Below are 25,080 nucleotides of genomic sequence, written 5' to 3' on the forward strand. Positions count from 1 at the left end.
ACAGCCAAAGGAGCAGGTCCGTGAGCAGCAGCCAAAGGAACGGGTCCGTGAGCAAGAGCTAAAGGAGCGGGTCCTTGAGCATAAGCCAGGGGAGCAATAGCAGGAACGGGGAGACCGGCAGCGGCAACAGGGTCGACAAAACCATCTTGATCAAGATCCTCTGAGAATCCCTCGAGGTCAAGGGAAGCGTATCCTCTGGGAGTCAGAACGAGATCACCAAAAGCGGGAGTTAAAGGACCCACTTGAGGTCCTTCGTTCACGATGGATCTGAGGAGTGGAGCGGGTCCGGAAAGCTGTCCATTGGGCAAAACCACTTGGGGATCGGCCAAAGCTGCAGCGAAGCAAAGGGACACGGCGAGCTGCAATAAAGGAAAAAGATGGTAATGCTGGTAAGTAAGAATTGGACAAGATTGTTCCTTAATGATTCGCCAATATGTAGATGAGACCCCTTACCAGAGCGTTCATGATGCTTTTCTGTTTGTGTACAACCAAACAATGATACTGAATCCACGTCTGGCCGAGGCTTTTATAGTTGAATCAGAGTCAAACCCTCGTGGGCATCTTTCATCTTCCTCGGGTGTTGTTACAGGAAGATGTCTTTGTCGCGTAACCAACTGACGCGCGTCAGTCTTACAGAGTGCATGATGCCAGGCCCACTTGGTACAGATTGATATACGCATCCATACCGTGGTTGCGTCAACTCGGAGCGAACAAACGGAGCTGCCTAACATCGACACCACAATTAGACGCATTGATCATGTACTCTGAAGTCGACCACTGTTGCCGTTGAATTCTTTGGTTTTCGGTTAGACTTACTCGTACATTGAATTAAATTTGGATTTAGAGACTAACTGCAAATTATTCAAACACAGTTGATGGAATCTGTATCTAAGCTGCATGAGTGGACACTGTATTGAAACGCGTTTAGGAATATTTCATCCACGCTATAAAGACTTTTGATGTCCGGAACACAAAAGAACATTCTCCGCTATACCTATTAGAAAAATCAATAGTTACTCAACAAGCGTTTTAACTGTCTTTCAAGTCACGTTGAAAAAACAAGCCAAACTGCAAATGTTTTTCGATGGGAATCTTCAACATCCACAAGTAAGCCAAAAATATTGCTTACATTTACTGTATGTTGCGAAATCATAGCCGCTCAATGGTCGTTTAGAGGTTTATCAAAGTCACTCTGTAATGCAACTAGGAAGCCAACTTTTGAGGAGCAATATATTTTCTAATGAATGTGAAAAATGTTTCGTTAAAAGTCTTGGGAACATTACTGGAACTTACCTAATGGCATCATCTTTAGTACCGCATGGAGCAAATTCGTGTATGAAAAATGTTTCAATTTGAACAGGTTTTTCTTCGTACTCTCTATCTTTTCGTAAATGATGACGTGTAATGCTCGTGGGTCAAGGAAGACATTTTTGAAGCTCTATTTCGCATTGCTTTTCTCGTGATACTTCTGGTGAATTGTAGACTTGAGGTCACGTCTCATTCCATGAAAGAAAAATGTTTGCTAATACGAACGAACATCCTGGATATTTTCAAGCTTGAAACCATGACGGAGTCAAACAACCTTAATTGGGTTTTGCCTCATTACTCCAGATAAATTGCTCTCAAGAAATAATGACAGATGTGGCTTTTCCGGCATTTATTTTTTTTTAAATTGAGGGTGCAAATAAACCTTCAAACTTGCAAAACTTAAAAATATTACTAAACTATATCACAGAAATCACTGACCAACTCAAAACATTACAGCATATGAAATCCCTCATGACAAAGCTGACGCTTGGCGATGTCGAAAATTCCAAGAAATGTGGCACAAACAGCCGGGCTAGAGAAGAAGATCAAATCTGAAGGAGACTCCTTAGCCTTGGGAATTGATGAAATTGGCTCGTCTTCGTCATTAGATTCCAGATCAGACACAAGACCATGGAATTCTGAAGTCTCCATGACGAACTGCGTGATCCGCTCCTTCACAACTCGATTTTGTTCCACTAACTCATGGGGAGGCTCATCCGCGCGTTCTTTCTCCTGAACGTGGATCGTAAATTTTGTTGGGTCCTCATGGCAACCAGAAGTGCTAAGAACCTCCAGACCATGAAAACTGTCTTGAGCATCCTCTTCTGCCAAGATAATGTGGATTCCTTTCACGGTTAGAATCAAGAGGACCGGTGAGAAGCTCTTTCCTTGAATTACGTCTGCCGTGAAGAGGAGCTTGCTCTTCTGGAGGTTGATGGCCGGTCCAAGAAGCTTCCACGAATACTTTAGTCGGCTTCCCACGAAAGAACACACGTGATCAGGCATGGAGCGGTATCTTTGTTTAAGGTTCTTATTCCAGCCAGTGCCATGCAATAGGCCTTGACCGGTTTGGGCGACGAATTCGGCTGCCCCACCCAAGGGCTTGGTAACCACCCCCACCAGTCCACGTGTCAACCCCGAGACCAAACCAGTTGGTGAGGCTCCTTGCTCCATTAAGGCATGTATGGGATGGTGCGCTAGACCCCCCACAGCACCAAGAAGACTGATCCCAACCCCGCTTAGGCCATTAACTAATCCTTGGCCAAGCCCTTGAGGCTTCTCTCGTCGAAGGAGCTCGTTTCGGCTGCAATGCTCTTGATCCAAGGACAATCTGTCCAGATTGCGGGACATGCTACTGGCGAAACTGGTCATGGAGGTAAGCGTGCCAGCACTCACATGCTTCACCAAACTGGTCGATCCGTATGCCATACCTCCAATGAAGGCCCATGGTCCTTGTAAGATGCCGTGGTAGGGTAAAGCAATGAAATCCTTCAGTCCATCGCCAACAGATCTGGTCAGACCCGAAGGACATCCAATCATGTCCAAGCTCCCAACCACCCAACCGGCGCGAAAGAGGGCCCCAGAAATATAGTGACGAGCTAACATCTGGCCTAAAGAGTAACTAGTGGTTCTCAGTCCCTTCTTGTGGAAATTTGAAAAGTTTAAAGGCGACTGTTCCAATCCAATGAAGACCTTGATCGAGGCATGAATACTGACAGACACGTCCAAAGGCTCGATAAGGATCTCGTTCAAGGACATCACCTCCTCAATGGTGGACGAAGCCAAACGAATTGCCCGAGGAAGCTGAAAATTGTCTCGCGAATTCAATGATTGTGGGCTCAGATGGCTTGCATCACTTCCAAAGGATCCGAAAATGTCCAAGAGCTTATAGATGAACTTGTCTTCCAAGTTCACTGCCAGAGGTCGGGACTTGACGTGCACGCTTTTAGTTACCATCCTTGATTCGTTGGACTCAAATAAAACATTCACATGGACAAGACTTTGAGCTTGAATCTGGTCAATGTTCTGTTGAGTCTGAAGGGTAGACGTAATATTCCGTTTGACTTCAGGTTCGTCTCGTCCCAACAAGATCACTGGATAATCAAAAGAATATCGGTAGAACATTTGGTTATCCAATTGAATGTTCCCAATGAGAACTAAGAGCTCACGGTCCTCGGCTAGTTGGTTTTGCAGACAGCGCATCAATTTTGCAAAGTTCGTTTTGGGTCGATAGCAAGCGAATATGGTGTCGAAGGTGAAACGGACGAATTCGTCTTTCTCGTTGGAACCATCTAGACAATCATCTGTGAGAGCCAGGCTCACTTCTTGCATTAGTAGCTGTAGCGTGAGAGACATCGTCCTTTTTTGCTTTGGAACGTCTTCATTGAAACTGTGATATCTCGTTGGAGGTCTTGAAAGTGGCGTTTTGGGCGTCTTTTGCCCTGGACTCTGCCCATGAGGAGACTTGAAACTCTCTTCTTGGATGGGAACGGATTCATCTGCTAGCGAGACAAACGTGTCTTCAAGGGTCACCAGAGAGTTGGAAGAGGGAATTCGGCTGCGGATATCCTTGGCAGATATTTCAATCTTTGACACGGGATCAACGTACACGTAGCTTATGGATGCTCTGTTCTCGACGACGATCTTGATATCGCCATATCCAGGAAGTAAGAGAAACTCTTCATGTTGATGAAATACATCGACATCACGGGTCCAGTTATGGCCGTGGTCTGCCAGGTCCCAATCCTCATCTTCTTTAACGAGAGCGTTGTTTTCCGGTAAAGTAAGAACAAGGTGCGGAGAATCCACTAGGCCATCCCTGAATGGAAAGCCTTTGTCCAGCCACGGAAAGGCGTAATATGTCCAATGTTCTGCCAAGCAAATCTGATGAGTTTTGCTCCAGAATTTGTCATCCGAAAATTAACCCCCTATAGAGTGGCATAATCAAATAAAATGGTTATCCTGACCAAGCAGAACTTTATCAGTAAAATTGTTTGGTGTACTTACCCATTGCTTTCGTGCTTTGTCCAACCCGAATGTCGGTCGTTAGATTGTTATAAATCACAATTGGGGGATGAGTCTCTTCTTTGACGCAAATGAAAATTTGTCCCAGCCTTTGGTGCACAGTGACGATTAGCGCAACGTTCAAGCTCTCGCCTTTGGAACTCTGCCTCTTGTTCAGAAAGACGGTTCGTCTTCGATCCTCTTCAATGCTTCTAGAATCTTCCAAATTGAGCGGCAATGACCAATCACACTCACTCACGGATAAGGCAATGAACTGGTATCCGTCAAAAACTTGGTCCTTGATTGGGTCACCAACAATTTGCCATAACAGAAGTGGAAAATAAGTGGTCGAATCTGGAGCCAGATCCAGGTTGACGAGATCCAGTTTGTCCGCATTCAATTTACTTTTAGACTTCATGAGAGCCAAAGGAGCACACTGAAGCGTTTCCTGCGTCTTGTTGGTGATGCAGAAAGTGGGTTTGATGTGAATGATCCGCATACCATTCTCATTTCGAGAGCGAAGTGTCAGAAAGCAAATCTGGTGATCCAGAATGATCTTGGTATGAATGATCCCTTCCTTGGGCACAATGCCTTGGACCACAGGCATCAACTGACGAAACCGCCATTCCTGATCGGAAAGCTGCAGCGCCGGTCCAAAGTACGGTTCCTGTCCTTCTAAGTCTATCATTCCAAGGTGGAATGTGGAGGTCAGAAAAGGCGGAACCAACACCGAGTCATTTGCTATCTCGTAAATAGAGCCACGTTGTTCTTTTAAGAGCAATGGGAGTCCAAGTTGGTTTACGATAAGGCACCAGGGGTTGATCTCCACTCAAAGGGTATTGCATAGTGGATGCAATGGCGCGAAATTCACTTGAACTTCGGTCTTTGGTTGCTCATTGATGTCCCAATCGAGGAGGGGTAATTTCATGTCCGGGTCATTGATAAAAGGCCACTCAGTATCCAAGTGTTGGGACCCCAATTTTGGAACACTTTGAATGATTTCGTCAATATCCACAAAGGGCTCGGGTTTTCCATGCCGCACTTGTTCAATCATTCCCCAAGACATTGGAACTGGGTTGGAAGCTGGCAGAGACTCTACCACTTTGAAAGACAGATTGTATTTTTGATCTGAGGGCTTGCTCGTCTCCAACTGAACCGGAACATCCCGTCCCAGAATTTCCATCACAGTGGGGGGTTGGCTCTGACCCGGAAGAGTAATCAGTATGTTCATTGGATTTGGAAGCAACGATCTGGCCATATACATGGGGGAAAAGAGTAAGAGGCACCGCCTCATTTCGTTGTGAACCTCCTGCGCCACGCGACACCACACAGTCAAGCAGGCGCCTTTTTCTTTGGTTGGGATACGGACCAAAACAGAGTTGTTCCGGCCTCGATTAATTTGAAGTGGAATCTCTCCAGACCAAGGAGTTCCAATGCCTAGGAGCCTAATTTTTATGCCTTGAACCTGATCAGGGTTTAATAAGAACGAGGGTGCTGATGAGAAGCTTCCAACAATCGCTCTTTGCTCCACATGGCTGAGGGTCTCTGAAGACTTGGTTCCCTCGTTTGCCTTGGGTTCTAGAGGAATTACTTTCAACTCCAGATGATCCTTCAAAAGTCTTGCAGCGGAGAGTAAACCTTGAATCACAATTTGTTTTTCCGTGGTCGTGATGTTGCGAATGGAGACAACCAGAGACGTGGTTTGCTCCCCGTTATCAATGTTGGCGACAAACGTTTTGGGGTGGCTCAAGGGAAAGGCCTCGCACCATTGCCAAAGTCCACCTTCGACGCATACTCTGAGTTTCAAGCTAGCCTTTGGACTTCGCCAAGCATACATGAATGCATTTTGTGGCAATAACAAATGATTCTCTTCCGTGTTGACTTGTCCAAATCGGATCGGCACTTGTGTATTATTGCAAACCAGGTAATGGGTGAGGGAGAAAACACGATCCTGTCTCAAGATAGTTGGGTCCAACTCGGCATCCCCTTCGCGATTCAAAACCTGGTTCCACACAAACATGGTCTTTTGAATGGTGTGATGGGCAAAATGGCCGTAGCGTAAGGCCAATGGCTTAGAATTGATGCCTAGATTGAGTTCATCAGCCTTTTCATTTCGGTTCCAATTGGCTTGAACCTGGATTTTCGTTGGAAGGAGAATGTAGTGAGACCCGAGGTAAGCATAGTCTATGACGGTGACGGATGGTGTAGTCTTTAGTCGGGAATTGACACTAATATCTGAGCATTTGAACCCTTTGGCCCAGATGTCGACTCCAAGAAGACTCGAGTCCAATCTCAGGGTTGCCACAGGCTGGTCCATTGGGTGGGATTCTTTCAAGAGATAATTGCCGTACTGTCGGGCTAATTTCTGACCTTGGAAGTGCAAATGGTTGCTCAGGTTCAGCACTACGCTTGGCAAATGAAAAGATCCTTGGATTCTTGGGATCATGTTCGGGTTGAAGTAAGAATCCACTCTCATGACTGACACCAAAGACTTGGGTGTGACAATGACCTCTCTGTCCAAATTGTCATAGTCTTGTTGATCTGGGTCGTAATCCAGAACCACTCGCCACATATCAGAAAAGGCACATCTTTGTCGATCTTTGGTGGTGGGAAGGCTCAAATGGCTGACATCGAATTCTGACAACTTGAAAGTGGAGTAAGTCAGAAAGGAGCCCAAACACCCATCCCAATATTGTAAGGCGCAAACAATCTAGAAACGAGAAGAAACCAATCAGCCAAGTTCAAATCAGCAACAAACAGCTCAACAATTCTGACCTCATCCTCCTGATTGGAGTGCCTTCCAGACTCTGAGGCACTCATGAATGGGACAGGGAACACAGAGACTCGGGTCAAGGTTCTAGGCTGGGGATATCTCCAAGTCATGGCAGAAATAGCCTTACGTTGAAAGACCACCTGATATGGTTTTGGATCCTCTGAACTTTCATTAGTGACATATTGGAACGCTCCAGCACGGAGATCATCGACATAGCTCTGCTCAAGTTGGGCTTCTTCATTTTTCGGCACAGGTTGAATGACCACCTCGTCGTGTTCGAGGTTCAATGGTCCCACAGAGGGTTTTGTACCAAATGGAAAATCTTCAACATATTGGCGAATCACGTCCATAGCAAGAATATGACTTGGTCCCACATGGATCTCAAACAGATCCGAATCCATTTTAAATGTAATATTGGGGATTGGGTCATGTGGCAGCCAAATGGAGGACATTTTCATGTTCACAGTCCATGGACCTGTAAATTGGTGCGAAGTCCCGCAATAAGAGATACGAGTCAAGAACTGTTCCACTCTCAGTTTTGAGTCGACAAAGTCCACAATTTGCTGGCCTTTGGACAACTTGGAGCGTAACAGGGCGGAGGCTTGGATCCCCATGAGACCTATTATCACCTCAGTACTGATCAAAGCCCCTTTCTCACTGACTGGGAAGTGCAGAACGATCTGTTTCGTAGAGATGGAGACTGAAGACAATGAACTCAGTGAATGTCTAGCCTGAGCTAAACTGTCGGGAGGATTGATCGTATTAGGAGATTGTCGGAATGGTTCGGATCTACTTTGATCTGAGAACATGGACAAGAGCTCTTTGACGTGGAATGCTTTGTTGACGTCATTCCATAATCCTCGGAATTGGTTCAAAAGGTCCAGCCCCAAAGCAAATTTCAATGGCCTTTCAACCTTGGCCTTGATTTCTATGGGCAAAGTGATGAAGTTGGACGTACTAAAAGCAAATAGTGGTGGTGGAACTCCGGATTTCCGGTCCACATCGCCAGGTTTTGTTTGGACCCAATGAATGGGGAAATCCTTGACCTCCGGTAGCTTGCGACCTCCACAAGTGATGAAATAATCAGGGGGTGCCAAGTTCACATAGGCATCATATATGGAAACGTCGAGTTTTTGTTGGTTTGACGAACACGATGTGAAGATGTGAGGCTGAGACACGCCCATTTGCGCAAGAGGATACAATTTAATAACCTCTTTTTTCGTCTCCACCAACGACTCCTCTTCAGAGGCGTCATAATCATGCAAAGTTTTCTTCACATCCAAATCTGGAGGGGTCGCAGTTTCATTTTCATCCTCAGATGCCAGGTCGGATTCCTCAGTTAGTTGACCTCGTTCTCGGAGGATTTCCATGCGACGTTGCTTGTACCTATACTTCCTCCACATCTGCCGGTCTTTTTGGGTGGCTCCTCGTTGCTCTTCATTCAGTCTGAATAGAGAGAAGGTAATCTTGCTCCCTGTGATCAACGTTTCAAATGGAACGAACCGCAAAAGCTTGGCCTCTTTCACCACAGGTGGAACTTCCATGGAACTTTCAGGCTGAACTTTGCTTTGACTGGAGGCATCACAGTCAATGCCACTATCGATCTTTCTGACCTTCGAAAGGTCGAACTTGGCACTGACCAACATCATCGTTCTCACGGCTTCTAAAGAGAGACTGCTGAGAAGTTCGATCTGCGCCAAAGACAAGTAAAAAGCGACTTCGCTCGTGGCATTGACCTCCAAGGAATGGCCAGCCACCAGTTTGTAGTTGTCCCGACCATTCTTTCGAGAATGGAGAACAATGGCCGGAGCTGCAGTGATCTTGAGGTCGAATTTGGAAAGACATGGCAACAGAAGCACTTCCTTCTGATCTATTTGATCCGAGAGCTCTTTGGTTGTGTTCCATTCTAGAGCAGGATTCTCTCCCATGGTTTTCAAAACAGGCTTCACCGGACGCTCACTTTTTTCCAAGACATCCGTCCAGTCACCCGTGAAGATGCCCAAACCCCCCAAATCAATGGAATACTGGCGATCTTCAATGTGGGCCCCAGGTAAGTTCAAAACGGGCAAGGCCATTTGATACAGGTCTGGTCGAACCATGATGCGTGTCAAAGGATTGTCCACTTGAGGAGACACGCTTATCGAGTCCAATGTGAAGAGCACAAAATTGGGCTTCAAAGCCGGTTGGTGTGCCACGAGATAAGCGTTTGAATCGGATAGAAGGAACACACGGATTGTCTGGGTTTGGAGATAGGCCATGGGAGAGGTGTTGTTATTGATCGACATCCCGATCATCTTGTTTCGGGGAGCTCGTTCAGCTGGATCCAGGTTGACATTGGGGATCTGGAGAATCTTTAATTGTAGAATGTGGCTGAATAACTTTATAAAGGGTAGAACCACAGTGGGAGCTAGAACGATGTCGAATGGAGCGACCTTAATGTCGATTTCGGAGACGAAACGCTCCGTTTGATCGAGTTCGTCCAACGGCAATGAGGACACTGGTGTCTTTTTTCGCATCAATTGGTTCCATTTCTTTCGAATATTGGAACTCTCTGCTCGAGTAAAAGTGAAACAAAAGAACGTGGCTTCACTTCCAAAATGTCGGGCATGAGGCAATTGCTCCACATTGTTGCTCTTAGAGTTGCTAAAGTGAAGGTCATGGGTGATATCATCTGAGCACGAGACGACAATGCCATGGTTCTCACCAGGTCTCCACGTGTGTGTGCTCTTTCTCACGAAATGTCTAATTCCAACGGCTTGCACTCGACCTTTCATCTTGAAATAGATTTTGGTCCAATCAAAGGACGCTTGGCAGTCCTCCATATCCAATTGGAGCCGAACTGGCAGGCCTTGGTCGACGGCAGAAACCTTGACCGAGATCCCCGGAACCGTCCATTGGATCCAGAGGGAAAATGGCCCCAAAGGCTGATCTTTAAATGCTTCAACTGTGTCTTGAAAGAGCTGAGCAGTGGATGTGGTCTCACTCCAAGACTCCATGGGTGGACGGGGCATTGATGTGGCCGTGGTGTTGGTTGACCCATCATGTGAAGACAATGGCAAGGCATCTGTGGCAGAGCCACACTCCGAGTTGTTCGACGGCGTTGGAAGTAGAAGGGACGGGTACATTTTGGCAAAGCACCCGAGAATATCATCACAAAGTGAGACTAGAAACAAGAGCTGGTGATCGCGAATGTGAGCCTGAATGGGCGACATGTCGGTGTGAATGGCAAAGCCCACATTCTCTTCAGAGGGCGATGATTTCTTCAGCGACAAGCCTAGAGTACAACTGGTGGAGACTGGCTCCAATATGAAATCGAATTCTGCGCTCTGATTCAATCCCGTGGTGGAAATTGAGAATTCAGAGAGCTTTAGGGTCCAAGGGAGATTGTCACGTTTCGTGTTCCACACGCTCTCCGGGATTATGATTGGCAATGAGTTCAAGAACTGTTGGATCATGGGCTTGTGGGTCACATTTTCTAGATTAATAGACGGCAAAGCAATGCACAGAATGGCAAATGTTGGATCACTTTTGGTGGCCCAGTGCACACTCTCTTGTACGGTTTTGTTTGAGAAGTCCGCGATGCTCTTTTGCGGAAGGTAAATGTGATGACCTTCGGCTCGAATTTGAATCAACATGCTGTTCAAGGTTGGAAACCAATGGCAAATGGTTCGGGAAAGAGCGGAAAGGCCACTCAAAGGTTTGGACCGTTTGTGCGAAGTTGAAAGCCCAGTTTTTCTGTCCGATGTTCCAGTTCTTCCCGAGAAAGATCTGGTCAAATTCACATCGGAAGCCATGGGATCCGAGCGAGTTTTGACGGATGGCCCTTTGGGCGTCAATCCAAACTTGACTGAAGGCACGTAGATCAACCAATCCATCAGTTTTGGATCCAAGCAAATATCGAATTGGCAAATATGTCCCAGAATCAAACTTGGACAGGCGGAGAGGTCATCTGTCAGAGGAACTTGAGCATGGAAACTAAGAAGAGGTTCGCCTGACGAGTCGGACTCAAAGGCCACTTTCCCGCCCGTCATGGACTTGGTTTGAGCCCTTCCAGGGGACATCTTCATGGGGGATCGTTGAAGATTCGTCATCACCGGATGACTTGGAGAGAGACGTGTCAATATCGGGATCTGTTTCAAGGCGTCCGGGCCCATTTCAGTCAAAGATATTCCCATATTCTCGACTACGCAGTGGACGTACCGAACAGTCTTTGTCTCACAGTATTGACCGTGAATCCCGGTTGTGGTGAACACCAAACTGGACATTCGCTTGGTCAAGGCATCCTCCATCAGACTGGAATCGGATAATTTCATCGACTTGGGGTGGTTGTCCAATTGCGAATTGATAATCCCCATAATGGCTTTCACTTGCGGATGAGTGAGTCTGAATTTGAGCGAACTGACATCCAATTGCAGGTCAGAGAGAATTCTCGTCACTTCCGACCATTGATTGGGTCGCAGTAGTTTCTTCCAGCTGCATTGGAACAAGCTTCCTTGGAACACTGTCGTAAATTGGTCCTCGAGACACAACAACGATGTCAGCCCTGTGACTTTGGCAATCATATTGGTGTAGCAGCTTTGGACCAAGGTGGATGAAAGCTGCGAACTCAGGGGAACAACCACTCGAATGAGTCGACCGGGGTACATAGGAGTGCTCAATTGGGCATCCAAGCTGTCCAATTTCGTGGTCAAACAAGGGAGCTTCTCGAAGTTCGAGGTTCGAATGCCTAATCCATTTTTCTTGAAACGCACCAATTTCGGGTGGTCCGACACGTACAAGTGAATCACGGGGTTGATGGCCATGATTTGGTACACGCGAAAGGGGGTGCCTTGAATTAACTGGTCCACTTCATCCTTTCGGGGCATGGGAAAGCTCTCTGGATCATTGTTTCTGACTGGGAGCACATAAGGTGGATAGTCATAATTCGAGGCTAAATGCTGAATAATTTCCATTCTGTGCAACAATCCAGAGCACAGCCCAACCTTGATGGGTCCAATCACGACTCGACACAATGCTCTCTCGGACATGTTGCTATGCTCGAGGTCCAGACCGACTTCGGAAAGCTCTTCCGAGGTCATGGCTTCCGGGATGTCCATGTAATAAAGATAATCCATGGCCAAGGAAGCGGTTCGCTCAAGCATCTTATCCTCGGAGAGTTCCATCAGATGACTGTCCCAATCGATGGAGTAGGAACGGCGACGTTCTTTCGGAGCAGGTCCATTTTCGTTCCCAAAGTCTTTTTCGAACAAGGAGCCTCTCAAATGCCTCCGATGTCCCGATTCTCCACTTTTGATGAACGGGATTTCGGGTTCGTTGTTACTCTTGGTGTCGATTCGACCACATAAGCATTCGCCCACAGGAGAAAAAAGGCTCTCACTCACTCCCAATGACACATTCACCAGAGCCACGCCTTTCACAATCACTTCCTGAAACATCCCAGAGCAATCCAACCTGGCAAACGGCGTGAAGATCTGCTTGGCCGAGCCAAAGGGGCTCTTTTCGGGTTGTTGCTCGGTCAGCTTGAATACTAGAGAGGCGTGGTCAATGAACACACCCATGTGAAGCACCTTGTCCCTTTTCGCATCTAATGGTGGCACATCCAGATCCAGCTCTTCATCATCCCAATAAATCGGAAGAAGAGCACTCCCCATAGAGGAACCCACGTTCCAAGCCCATCCAGTCCATGAATCCCCGCCCCCACCATCCTCGAGAACCTCGGGCATATCGGTATCATCCTCCAATTCGTGCTCGATTCTCTTTCGGTTCCTTTGGGCAATTTCTCCATAATACAGGGCGAACATGAGTCGCAATATCCGCATGAACATCGGGATTTGCGTGTCCGTGAGTGAGAAATCCAACTTGGGACACTTGATCTCATATCGGGAGACTCTGGGGATCTTGGAATTGATCGAATCGTAGCACCACGCCGCATGCACCATGAACGAGCATCGATACAGTAAAGGCTCTTGATAGGTCTCAATTTTGCCGGACGCATTGCGTTTGTCCAAGCAGATCGTGAGATCCGTGACTTGGAGTAGCTTCCGCAGGATCAAATCCGGCAAGGACAACTCCGTAAAGGCTCGCTCCCAAAGTTCATTGGCCGAGGATAATCTCAGGTTCCGAGTATTCAAGGACAACACGATATCTTCCTCCACGTATTTCAAGATTAGGTTATTGCACACAATCGACACATTGGAAATTATCTTATTGATCAAAGACTGGACGTAGCCCGGGGGAGCTTCCGGGGTCTCGGGTTTCTTGGGCCTTTTCCTGGACCGCTTGGAGACCGTGCCCGCCGGTCCCTCCCCCGTGGATCCCACCGAACTCGAATCCACGGAATCACCACTGAACTCATCATCGCCCGGCAGTTTCAGCACGCATTCTGCAATGAAAAGACTCAAAAAAATGCAAACTCTTCATTCAATGTTCCAACACCAAAATCCTCATATTCATGTGTATAGCTACTACCAATGGTGTTGATGGTGATGACAATGGGCTCAGCATGGAGTCTGGTCCATGGAACATGGATCTGGAGCTCATGGATGTGTCCAGACACGAACGAAAACGGGAGATGAAGCTCCTGTTCCAGGACGTCTAATCTGAGATCCAAATTGCTAAACGACACATCTCCTCCCCACAACGAGACCTAGAAGCAATACTCCCATGGGATTCCTTGATCTTGAACGAGTAGTGGTCGAAATAAGTCGAATTACCTGTGAATGCTCAGCCCGAATGTTCTTGACGTATTTCTCGACATAACTGAGAATGATGGGCGTGATGTAGGATTCTAATTTGAACATGGTGACAGAAGGACACAGATGAAGGGATCAATCAATCCGGATTTTCATGGCCATGGTTTAGTGGCCATGGATTGACGACGACATCAGTGTGTGTCCAACTAGTGCAACGCTGCACATTTGACGTTTCACTTGGAAGTGTTGCTGTAGATGATATCCGCTAGAGGAGCTTCAAACTCTCTCAACCTCTCCATGGCTTTCTTGTTGTTATAATTCTTGAAGCTCCAAGGCTTTTCTCGATAATTTTAACCACACTTAATCGTTGATGTCTAGAAAATGGACCATTTGCTTGATAAAGTATGTATGTTCATCCAAATAAAGAGAAGTGAGCAATTCCCAAAGGACGATTTATTGGCCCGTTATAAGTCAATTGAGTAATCTACGTTTACCCAATCATGTTTACAGGGTGTAGAGGAATTAAGGGCCGCTCTTTATGGCTGCTGAAACTCCTTTCCTTTTACTCAAAGAATAATTTGATCATATTGAATCTCCAGTTTTCATCAAAAGGGCTTATTAGTAAACCTAGCGCCATAACATGAATGATCCGATTTTACTCTAAAGAACATTGGTAACCCTCTGATATTTGCCCACCGACAGATTGACTATTGCAATTCCAGATTTCGGCCATTGGTCCTGTCTGTTCTAAATGGATTCATCGCATTTCCATGAGATTCTCCACTTTCCAATGGTTTGAGGATGAACACTGAAAGGCTCCCCAACGTCCCTTGGTCTTTGTCGGCCTTCAGGATGCCCTGAGCTTTGGTTCTGACCTTAAGACTGCGCTCACTTGCATTTTCAGACATTGTTTCGACGGTAATCTCTCAGAGGGTTACTTAGGGGTTACCCATCGCCTCTCTAGAATATGGTTAGACCATTTGTAATATGCCACAACGTACTTCACAATTCCTTTTAATGAATGCTTATGGTGTAATGTCAAAAAAATCTTTGAGCACGGAGAAATATTGTGAAAAACAGCTTTGGAGGCCCTTAATTTCTTTACACCCTGTAGATAGCCATAACAGTGCTGATATCGAGTACTATTGCCTTGGACACACAGCACTGGAATACTTTGCCTTTTTCTTACTCAATTAGATGAAATATTATCGGGCTTTGAGCGGCTCGTTGGCTTAATATGACCTCACTTTTGTTTTTAGTTCAAGCTTATATTAAGGAGCTCTTTATTAACAAGCATCGGTAGGATAGATAAATTCTACAATGGTTTTGCATGACTTGTCATGCAACACTGGATATGTAGCATCAATTATCAGATGTGTGATCCACCGATGAAATTAGTAAGTCTCGACCAATTTAATCATATAATCATCGTCCGTCTATTTTGCTCACCAGTATGAGATTCCTTTCTATCACCACGACTTGCCTAGGCAGATGATCTCGTAAAAGAAGGATTCTTTATTCAAATAGACTTCGACAAGTTATCACAATCAATAGTTGCGTGTACATGACAAACCAAGGCTCACACAAAAATTGAGTCAAAGAAGTTTCCTGTCCACAGAAATGGCTTGTTCTCAGTATTCACGCTTGCATTCGGTATCAGAAGCGTAACTCGTTTTTGTCAAGGCTTTCACGGTGTGTCTGAGAATTCTGATGGTCTTCTTTTGCTTACTGTTGCTCTTTTGCAGTCTCTTAATCAACTTTTGCTGCCTTTCAATTCGCTTTAGCAGAGCTTCGCGATCTTGAATAATCTGACGGGGCTCTTTGAGCGAATAAGCGCAGTGATCCATATTTGTCTTTGGAACCTGAAGCTTTGGCTCATTTTCCAGCCATGGCTTTTTATCAGGATCACTACGATCAGGAGGAACACCACGAACGCGAGGGGCGGGACGACGGCGTGTCCCTCTGGGCGATGGCAGACCATCGATATCGGGGAAATTGAATATTGTGGGCACGGCTGACTTTTTCAGGTCACGGCGCTTCCGATCGCATACGAACGGATAATAGCTATTGGCGGAGAAGTGTCGGGAACATAAATAGCTCGTTCGTGTTGGCTTAAATCCATCCCGCTTGATGCGTTGGACCCAAATGTCGCGTTGTGTTTTATTGGATGGGAAGCTACAAGAATATCATAAAAAGAGCAAAGTCAAGGATAGATGTTGATTGAACAGCTTCATTTCGAATATTTATAAGATTTGAGGGGTCAATGTGGGTAAACGAGATTGATCCATTTGAGCCAAAACAAACATGTACAATGGCGAGTGTCACTCAAAAACAAAAAAAAACCTTGTGGCTGCAATCTCTCGTTACCCATAAACAGAATTGATTGTCCCCGAGATAAACATCCCAGATCCCAGTTACATTCATACTACATATTTTTTTTAGACTATATTTACCGATGGAATGAGATGTCTTTGGACGCAGTGGTTTGATTATTTGTGCAATTAATGGCAGCACAATGAACCATACTGAGAGTCACTTAAACTCCTGGATGATTGAGCAAAAGTACTGAAAACGAAAGGCAAAGAAGCAAAGAAGGTACTGTACTTGGGTGAATACTGGTAGCGCACTTGATTGAGAAAAAAAAGCTTCAATACCATACGATTCCGACAAAAAGGCAAGGATTGGGTAGAAATTTCTTTTGATTTGTTTTGAACTCTGTGTCAATTATTAGGGTTGCCTTATGCTCGAGGAGTTAAGAACCTAAAGAACCAAAATCGAGCACGATCGCGATGATATTTCCACTAATTATGAAGCAAATGTTCTGTGTCACCGGTTGAAATGTCTCTTGAGGGCTCAAGTTTACTCTACCAGCGAGTGAAAGTCTTGAGAGAGCGATATGATACTCAGTTCTGTCATGATTAAAACTGGTCTGAACGAGGCCAAACTGGCAACTGTGATCAAAAGTGGCAGCAGACCAAAACTGTAACGTAATTCCAGTGAGATGACCATGTAGGGTTTTTGGGGACCATAAGAAGTTAGTTCTATTCAGTGCTAAACTCAAGAACTCAAGGTGTTCATTCATAGACGCTATTTCGCTAATGTGTATCAAAGGACAGTCAAATCATGTTCTGGATTCAAGGATACGGAACAAATATTTCTCGATTGCACTAGGTTGCGTGAGTTGTGCACTTGCCAATCCGTTGTGTTTACGTCATGCCTCCACAACCTCGTCGGGGTTCCAGCAACACGTGAAGGCAACACAAGTGACCCTCAGTTTAAAGCATTTCAACGTTTGGAAGGTCGAATTGGCCAAGATCTTAAGGAAAACCAACCCCTTTTTGAGTTTGGTTGGCACCGCACCCAGGTAAGATTTTGTGATTTGATTTGTAGATGACGAAAGAAGTTTCTGAATAGAAGGAGGATCAATTGTAGTTACTTTATTTACTATTGATTAGTTGTCATCCCAATTCTTTCAAGTTTCGGTAAGCATGTAGGTTTTTGATTAGGTGTGGTTTAAAAGGGTTTCAAAAGTGCGACTGCCAACTGATGGGTGAAGAATAAAGTCTAAAAGATGAGGTGTAATGAGAAATGTATGCTGAGAAATCAAACTTAGGTTAAGTGTAAACATGATGATGGCACTTCTCACTACTCACTAAATATTGTGAGTTACAAATACGGTACAGCTAAAGTGCTGTATCCATGTCCATTATAACTAAAATCCTTGATTGTATCCGAGTCCAATACGGTCGACCTCTCTTTCTCGTCCGAAACCGCCAAGGCACTTACTTCACCAACCAAAAATTTATCTACGAAGACATCCAAACGCGTTGCAATTTCTTCAAGAAACATCCCCCCCGCCCTTGAAAAAAAGCCTCAAAGCTTAAGGGGTTGATCGAGTCTCACTTTTCTCATCTAAATATTTACCTCCACTTATCTAACTTATAAGCCATGACTGAGCAACAGAGTTGAGTTTCGTCATGATTGCATTTGCTTTGTCTCTTTCCAGTCATTTTTCCGTGCTCGAAAATTTCTTGGTTTTATGTATCCGATGTATAGATAGCATTTCTAATGGGTATTATGGTACAAGGTATTCTGAGTGAAGATGATCATCGCTCAAAAGGGCCTGCTCTAAGCTACATTGAAGCTGTTCGTGGCCTTGAATCTTGGTTTGAGGAATGACTCACCATCACAATTAGTAGTTTCTCATCCTCTGAGCATGTTAGGCTTTGTAAGTTGTGGGTTGTGTTTTGATTACCTTACACCTCATTTTAGTCTTTTGTCGAATTGCTCTATATTTCACTGGAGGCACCAATACTCTAAATATAAATATAATATTAAAACTTCATGATTCTGGTTTTCGATTATCACTTCAGTGTTTGCTTTTGCATTCTTTCAGCTTCTACCAGTTATGAAAAATCACATGAAGAAAAAATAGCTTTCACTTCATGGTACACGTTTTTCCTTTTTTTGGACTTCCTTACCGTTAGTGGGAATTCAATTTCCAGTAGCTCAGATATTTGAGACTTTTTGTCTTCTCTTAAATATTTACCAGAATGGTTGCATTTTTCTCATCAGCATGCATAAATATAACCATATTGCGTCAATGGTCTGAAAGATAGGTTATTTATTGTAGATGCTGAGAAAAGGAATGGTAACGAGGAACGCCATTCCATTTTTAGAGAAAGAATGAGTCTGCCTAAAGAGATGACTCTTTTTGTTCGTTTTTAGTCTGATGCTATTTTTTCCGTCTTTATTTTACCTCTGCTACCGATTTACTGGTAAATAGACGTATTTGTTTTTTTATATGACTTAATTATAACGTTGATCAAATATGAAGAACAGAGCATTCATTTCTAGTTTATATGGGTTTTCATTGGCTTCACTAGCCGCCACCGTGAATGTAATCCACAAGCATCATCAAAATGAAAGAATACAATTTGTCGAATTGTTACCAGTATGATTTTATACGATGTTTGATCCAACAACGAATTTGAATTGGCAGACCGGACTACCCCTTCACTAGGGTTGATGGGGAATTGTGGGAAAAAAATCTGACTTAATCTGACTTCTAGATGCTACCAAATCAACAACAAAATCAATATACTCTCTACAAATATTAGAAGGAAGTAAATTAAACTATGAAGAAGACCGAGAAAGATGAGAGGATGCTTTATCATGGATGAAATTATTGGCTGACGATTTAATTTAGTGCAACTTGTAACGTGTTCAAAATGTAGTAGGTTTGAAAATATGTATGTATGTATGTATGTATTTCGGTCTCGAGTATTAGTATTTCAGTAAGAAGAGTGTTTTGAAATTAAATGATATGAGACCATTGATCCATGTAAGCCGTGACGGCTTGTTTTCAATGGATCATGGATGGGACAGATAAGGTTGTTGTGTCCATCTTACGGCTTCAGGTACCGGCATTGGTCTTAGGGCAGGTCAGTCGAGGACAAAATCCGAGGCACGGTCCAGTCACAAACTCTAGGAAACCCCAGATCCTTTACACGAGAAACATTCTTTAATCGTACAGACCGTTGAGTATGAGCTGATGACTAGATCTTTGACACGCCCTATCCATCGTTTCGAATCCAACAGCAGGTCGAACTTAATATTATTTGTTCTTTGAAATTCGTTCCATGTTTGCGCGAGAGAGTAGTCTGGTAGCTTTTGCAGCCAAGTTTTGCGAGCAAATGGAAGGTTAATGACGATTTCTCCTCCCCTTCGTGCTTTGTATGAAAAAGTGTTGATGATTTTAGGCATATTTCAGTTGCGCTACTAATGCTAGATCCTTAATATGTAATACGTTTAGTTTTTTAAAATATGCACCGGTATGTGCTTTCGTCTTTGCCCTGACAATCCATATGATCTTGGAATTGTAGCTTCTATTTGAATTATTTCTATGATGCTAACAAATAAACTTTTCCAATAATTCTTATGTTAAATTCATTCTTATTACTATTTTTTTTCACGCAAAGTTGGATTTTTCCACGGTAATTCGGGCATTTTGAGTTATTTTAAGCAAAGCTCTTTTGCGAATAAACTGATGTCCCCACTTGGAAAACGTTCGGGATTGAAGCGTTTTAAAGTGGAATATGTGATTCCGGAGTTCCTCATCAAAAATAGAACGGCATAATTGGTTACAGCGGTTGGAATTACTTTTGATACTTGATGCCATATGATTCCAATATAATACTGCTATAAAAGAAAAGTAGATGACCAGGAGACCGATAGCTTATTCTATACAATCTTGCTTATAACCCTTCCTTATTGGTATGTATGTATGTATGTATGTATGTATGTATGTATGTATAGAAAGAAAGGAAACAGTCGCGGGTAATCCTAAGAGCATACCACTAGTTCAGAGCCACTAAAATCAATTTTGTGGAAGTTAAGGAGTGCAAGCTCTGCATTTCTGTATGAGTGTGTTTTCCCAAGAAAGTTGGTCAGACGTTGCCAAGATAGGACCTAATCAGAAAGCTTTATTTATGTGGTGGAAAGTTTGATCCCACCGCGTATTCATTCACCCGATGCAAGGCTGCAACAGCAGCAAACAAACACAGCATGCACGTTTTACCCTTACTGAACCAAAGTTTGGCCCAGTTATATGAACCACCGTACATGCACATGCTGAATTCAGAATACTTCATTTGCTCACTTGCCTTGTGAAAATGCAATGGCTTGCTTCGAACGTCCAGACATACTGGAAGATTATGAGCCCAAGTCAAATACAACCAAAGCAGTGGACCTCCTTTTCATGGCAATAATCGTATAACAAGCCTTACGATTAGCTGATGTCACGTCAACCGCTGAAATGTCCGTGAAACCACGGGGCAGAAAATACTATCTTGAGATCTGGGAAGGAATTATTCTAACATAAAAATGCGATTAGAGACCTTGACAGGTCGTCTGTTCCTTATCATGTGCCTCTTTCAGGTCCTTTGAAATCATGGCGAGTTGTGAAGAAAAAAGCGATTCGTCGACGAAACGAGGCCAAGAACCCGAGACGACCAAACCCGAGCCAGTTTTTAAAGACATTTCAGCCCACGATCCCTCACAAGAGACCACGGAAGTCGAATCCATGTGCGTGAACTGCCATGAAAACGTATGTTGCAAGCCATATACTAAAAATCGAGAGAAGGTTTTGGCAACTTTGTAATGCAAAATGCCTTTGGTTGTTAATGTGTTGATGATATCGACTTGTTATCTGGAGGGAACATATTTGAAACTGTTAAAGCCTTCACCCTTTGAAGCAAAGCTTTTTTCTGGAAAGCTCGAGGTGTCAATCGGTAACGAAATGGACGGATATTTTAGGGCATCACGAGACTTTTGTTGGCTAAAATCCCCCATTATCGCGAGGTCATCCTGATGTCCTTCCATTGCGAGGCTTGTGGTTTTCAAAACAACGAGATCCAAAGCGGAGGTCGGATCCAAGAACAAGGGGTCCAACTGAAGGTCAAGATCCAGTCTGTGCAGGATCTCAGTCGGCAAGTGGTAAAATCCGATAGTGCCACATTGACCATTCCGGAAATTGGGCTGGAAATTCCACCAGACTCGCAAAAAGGAGGTGAGCCCACGAAAAAGGTAGATTTCCAAGTCCATTAGTGTTAATGAGAGAGGATCCTTTTCAGCCATCACAACAGTGGAAGGTATTCTTCAACGCACTGTGGCGGGTCTCAAACAAGATCAACCCGTTCGTCGAGTGTTGGACGAAGATGGAGCCAATCAAATCGACGAGTATTGCTTGAAAGTAGAGGCCCTCGGCGAGCTCAAGGAACCTTTCACCTTGGTGAGTGCATAGCATACGTATAATGGCCTTTTTATTCAACTTGAATGATCGAATTTTTGCGTGTGAACTTGTGAAGCAAAGGCGAGTTGAACTGTGTTGTTTTGGGGATCGGAAAGAATGCTGCAGGAAAACTTGTACGTATGGCGTCTATTTTTGGAGAGGGGAGCAAGGAAGGATCGATCATCACCGTGCCGGATGCTCATTACATATTTCATCATCAACATACAAAGTGAAAGCGAGCAAAAAATATGGAATGTGCTTAGGAGATGGTTTTGTTAATGGAGCTTGGCCATCATTAGGAGATCTCGAGAATTTTTTTTGACGAAGATGGAATACTAACCATTTTGCGCTTCAGCGAGTACTAAAGAAACTCCAAAGGTTTGTTCGATGTGTCAGTGATGAAGGAAGCTTTGCCCCGTACAAATATTGTTGAAAGGTGTGCAAACAAAGATGAGAGAAAAAGGCCGCTCACTTAAAAAAGAATTTGATCAAGACCACAGATTAGAACTGCTGCATAACCATAAAAAGCGAGTGCTCCCTTCGTCGAGGAATACCGAACTAGTTTATGACTTCTCCGAAATAAACTTTTGCTAGCAAGAACTTTTTTTTTTTTTATCCCTTCTACGTTGCAAAAAAAGATCATAATTTATGACCATGCATAGCCAAATCCGTCTTGTCAAGTGCGTCAAAAGTCGATGCGACCACCCTGTTCCAAGTAAGTACGAACGATTGAAACTCCTCCAATCTCAAGGGTCCCTTGCTTGTTTCAGATCCTACGCGATCCATCTGGAAACAGTTTTATTGAGAACCTCCACGCCCCACACACTGACCCTGCCCGCGAAGTGGTATACTTTACGCGCACGCCCGAAGAAGACCACGCGCTCGCCATCTACAGCCAAGAGGAGCTCCATGGAGCGCCCGAGGAATCGAAGGAACAACAACCCACGGGGGAGAACACCGAGGACGATCCTGGAGCCTTGACAGAGGAGAGGCTCGAGAATGAGGTGCTCACCTTCGCCACCAATTGTCCGGACTGCAACGCTCCGGCGGCCACGAATATGAAGATGACAAGTAAGAACAGGCCTTTGGGAGCCCTTGGGCACACCCTTAACATAGACAAACGAGGGCTTGGATACAGCATTGAGGGGGGGGGGCGAACTGTGTCCCAAAAATGAAAAACAGTCCCTCCTCTCAAAAGTACGATGTCCATCCACCGATCACATGCCTTTCTTTCCTTCCCTTCGCTCTTAAGAAGGGTTATGCTTGTGGAGCGCAAGCAACAAGCTTTTTTCCGTGTTTCGCGAGTTCCATATGAAAACCGACAGACGGCAAAGAAAGAGCGCGCTTTTGACTCGAGCCGCCGAGGCCATGAACCAAAATCGAGGCCTAACATGCGTTAGTTTAATTCCACTGTGATAGGTGACGACAAGTGTGGAAACTTCGATTAGATGGACTCACTCATTTGAAGGGTGAACTTGCGATATCGAGACTTGACTAACAATTGGATCCCTATCATGAAGATGACCCGGTCTCCGGTCCGGAGGCCTTGCCAATGTCGCCGAACGTCGACAGTGGGGCGAAATGCGGCCAAAAGTTGGACCCCCTATGCCGTGGAACGTGTTGGTTTGTTTGCTCATGGATTTGATGTTTGTGTTCCAGAGATCCCACATTTTAAAGAGGTCGTCATCATGGCCACTGTGTGCGATTTCTGCGGCCATAAAACCAACGAGGTCAAATCTGGGGGCGGTATTGAGCCTCAGGGAACCAAAATCACGCTGAAGGTCACCGATCCGACTGATTTGAGTCGAGATGTCCTCAAGGTAAGCCTTCTTGAAACAATAAGCGTGTGGAACTTGTTTGGCTTCCAAAATGAGAAGAAGAAAAAAAACTTGTGGAGTCTACGTACAAGAGAAAAGCGGGCCCAACCTAAAATGAGAAATGAGATTTCTCCATTATTTATAAGGTTTTTGCCGAGGAATTTTATTTCCCAAAGAAAGGCTCGAGTCTTTTTCGTACCTGTGAAATTATATCCCTGGAGGGTTCTCACTCGAGGGAATTATAGTAAGCTTTTGACCAATCCTAGGTTCGTTCTAAAAGTAATTTGACCCATAATCAACTTGAATACTGATTGCCACAAAACTGGTGCAAGAGCCGCCTTGGTTCGTATTATCCCCAATAAAATACTTAAAACTCAGGGTCTCTCACGCAAAATGAGAGCCTTGACGAAGAAAAACGGCTTAATTATCGCTCTTTAAAGGCTCGTTCAGGTTCAAATTATCTACCAACATGTCACGAGAGCTCAAGTGAAAAACTATCCCACACTCTGTATGTTCCAATCTCCAATGGTTGTGTTCCATGTTCCCTTAGATACCCTTCAAATGATTGTTTTGTCGAAATCTTCTTATTGATGATAATAACCGTCCCTCAGAGGGACGTTTTATGAGCTTGAAAAGTGCATTTTATGTCCTTTTGTTCGCCGTCGTCGTCGTCGAGAAATGGAACCAGTTCCGCGAACAGTGGAACCAAAAAAAGAGCATTCGCAACCATGATTTATGAGCTCGGAACCTGAGTCAAATTGACGCAGTGAATGATGGTGTTCCTAATTTGCTTGTTATTTCACTTCGAATTTCCAGGCAGAGACCTGTAATGTGGCCTTGCCTGACCTTGACTTTGAAATCGGTGGATTTGCTTTGGGTGGTCGGTTCACCACGCTTGAAGGCTTACTCCAGAACATCCTCGAAAAAGTGGAAGACAATCCGTTTTTGGGAACCGCTTCATCCACCGGCGATTCCACGACCAAGGAGACCCAAAACCGATTGCAGGATTTCAACACCAAGCTCCAAGAGTTCATTGGAGGAAGCAAAACATTCACCGTCGTCCTGGACGATCCCACGGGAAACAGTTATCTTCAGGTATGCGTTTCATGACAAGGACATGACGGACATCTCAAATATGAAAAGGAGGAGAAAAAGTTCACTAACGATCTGGAGAGATGGAGGTTCATTGGATATTCAGCCAGGAGGTCCTGGAGTTTTGTTTATCTTTGGTCCACTGTTCCATTATCCGCTAAATGGGTCGGTTATTATTCATGAGGGACCCTGATCGATTAGCTCTACTTTCACAAGTCATCGCCGTAAAATGGATGATGGTTTCTAGTTCATTCGTTCGTTTGTTTGTTTGGAAAGGAGAGAGAACTTATTTTCAAGGGATGATTGGAAGGAAAAAAGATCCCTTTGACTCATTGAGAAAGAAAAGTGGAAGGGCCTGAGAAGTCACAATTAGGAGAAGAGGTGTGCGAGTGAGACGTATCCTCTTCCTCGTCTGCCTTTATTGTTGATTTGTTTATGAATGGAAAGGGAAGTCACTCGCCTTTCCCGTTTTCCTCAGGCACAAATATTCTCTGCTTTACACTCACACCTCATGTTGGAACGAAGCCTTGAAGGGAGGCCCTTTTCACGTTTCTCGGACATAATCAGGTTCCCGCTGTAAGAAGAGTTGCCCTTGAAATAAGG

General features: G+C 44.6%; 4 protein-coding genes and 1 long non-coding RNA gene across 6 annotated transcripts in view; 2 read left to right on the forward strand and 3 right to left on the reverse strand.

The window, feature by feature from the left end:
- LOC131883289 (tyrosine-protein phosphatase non-receptor type 23-like) overlaps positions 1 to 606 on the reverse strand; it is a 1,425-nt gene extending 819 nt beyond the window's left edge. Inside the window, exons 1-2 of the mRNA XM_059230725.1 lie at positions 454 to 606; positions 17 to 359 (exon numbers count right to left, since the gene is read on the reverse strand). Coding sequence (XP_059086708.1) covers positions 17 to 359; positions 454 to 465 — 355 coding nt within the window. The 5' untranslated portion in view covers positions 466 to 606. The remainder of the gene's footprint in view (positions 1 to 16; positions 360 to 453) is intronic.
- Positions 1 to 718, forward strand: part of LOC131883290 (uncharacterized) — an 892-nt gene extending 174 nt beyond the window's left edge. Inside the window, exons 2-3 of the long non-coding RNA XR_009373604.1 lie at positions 17 to 389; positions 590 to 718. This is a non-coding gene — a long non-coding RNA (uncharacterized LOC131883290). The remainder of the gene's footprint in view (positions 1 to 16; positions 390 to 589) is intronic.
- A 924-nt stretch (positions 719 to 1,642) lies between these two features.
- On the reverse strand, positions 1,643 to 14,000 carry LOC131883350 (intermembrane lipid transfer protein VPS13B-like). The gene is given in 5 exon segments (XM_059230803.1): positions 1,643 to 4,226; positions 4,315 to 7,021; positions 7,087 to 13,466; positions 13,553 to 13,730; positions 13,798 to 14,000. Coding segments are annotated over 5 exon segments (11,820 nt in total). The 5' UTR covers positions 13,885 to 14,000; the 3' UTR covers positions 1,643 to 1,758.
- A 1,271-nt stretch (positions 14,001 to 15,271) lies between these two features.
- LOC131883637 (peroxynitrite isomerase THAP4-like) lies at positions 15,272 to 16,589 on the reverse strand. Of its 2 annotated transcripts, none has more exons than XM_059231149.1 (3): positions 16,431 to 16,589; positions 16,230 to 16,341; positions 15,272 to 15,951 (listed from the first exon to the last, which is right to left on the reverse strand). In XM_059231149.1, the coding sequence occupies exons 2-3, from the start codon at positions 16,298 to 16,300 to the stop codon at positions 15,408 to 15,410; spliced, it is 615 nt and encodes a 204-aa protein (XP_059087132.1). In that variant the 5' UTR covers positions 16,301 to 16,341; positions 16,431 to 16,589; the 3' UTR covers positions 15,272 to 15,407. The 2 variants fall into 2 exon arrangements, with proteins under 2 accessions (XP_059087132.1, XP_059087133.1); XM_059231150.1 differs by having other exon boundaries at positions 16,230 to 16,374; positions 16,431 to 16,484.
- Positions 16,590 to 16,781: 192 nt separating this feature from the next.
- On the forward strand, positions 16,782 to 24,480 carry LOC131883636 (zinc finger protein ZPR1-like; the record flags this gene model as incomplete). Its single annotated transcript, XM_059231148.1, is given in 7 exon segments — positions 16,782 to 17,140; positions 20,716 to 20,884; positions 21,094 to 21,346; positions 21,411 to 21,568; positions 22,339 to 22,639; positions 23,228 to 23,388; positions 24,202 to 24,480. Coding segments are annotated over 7 exon segments (1,587 nt in total), but the record flags the coding sequence as incomplete, so codon positions are not given.
- Between the last annotated feature and the right edge of the window lie 600 nt (positions 24,481 to 25,080).

The sequence above is a fragment of the Tigriopus californicus genome, chromosome 7, assembly GCF_007210705.1.
Source record: "Tigriopus californicus strain San Diego chromosome 7, Tcal_SD_v2.1, whole genome shotgun sequence".
NCBI classification, from domain to species: domain Eukaryota; kingdom Metazoa; phylum Arthropoda; class Copepoda; order Harpacticoida; family Harpacticidae; genus Tigriopus; species Tigriopus californicus.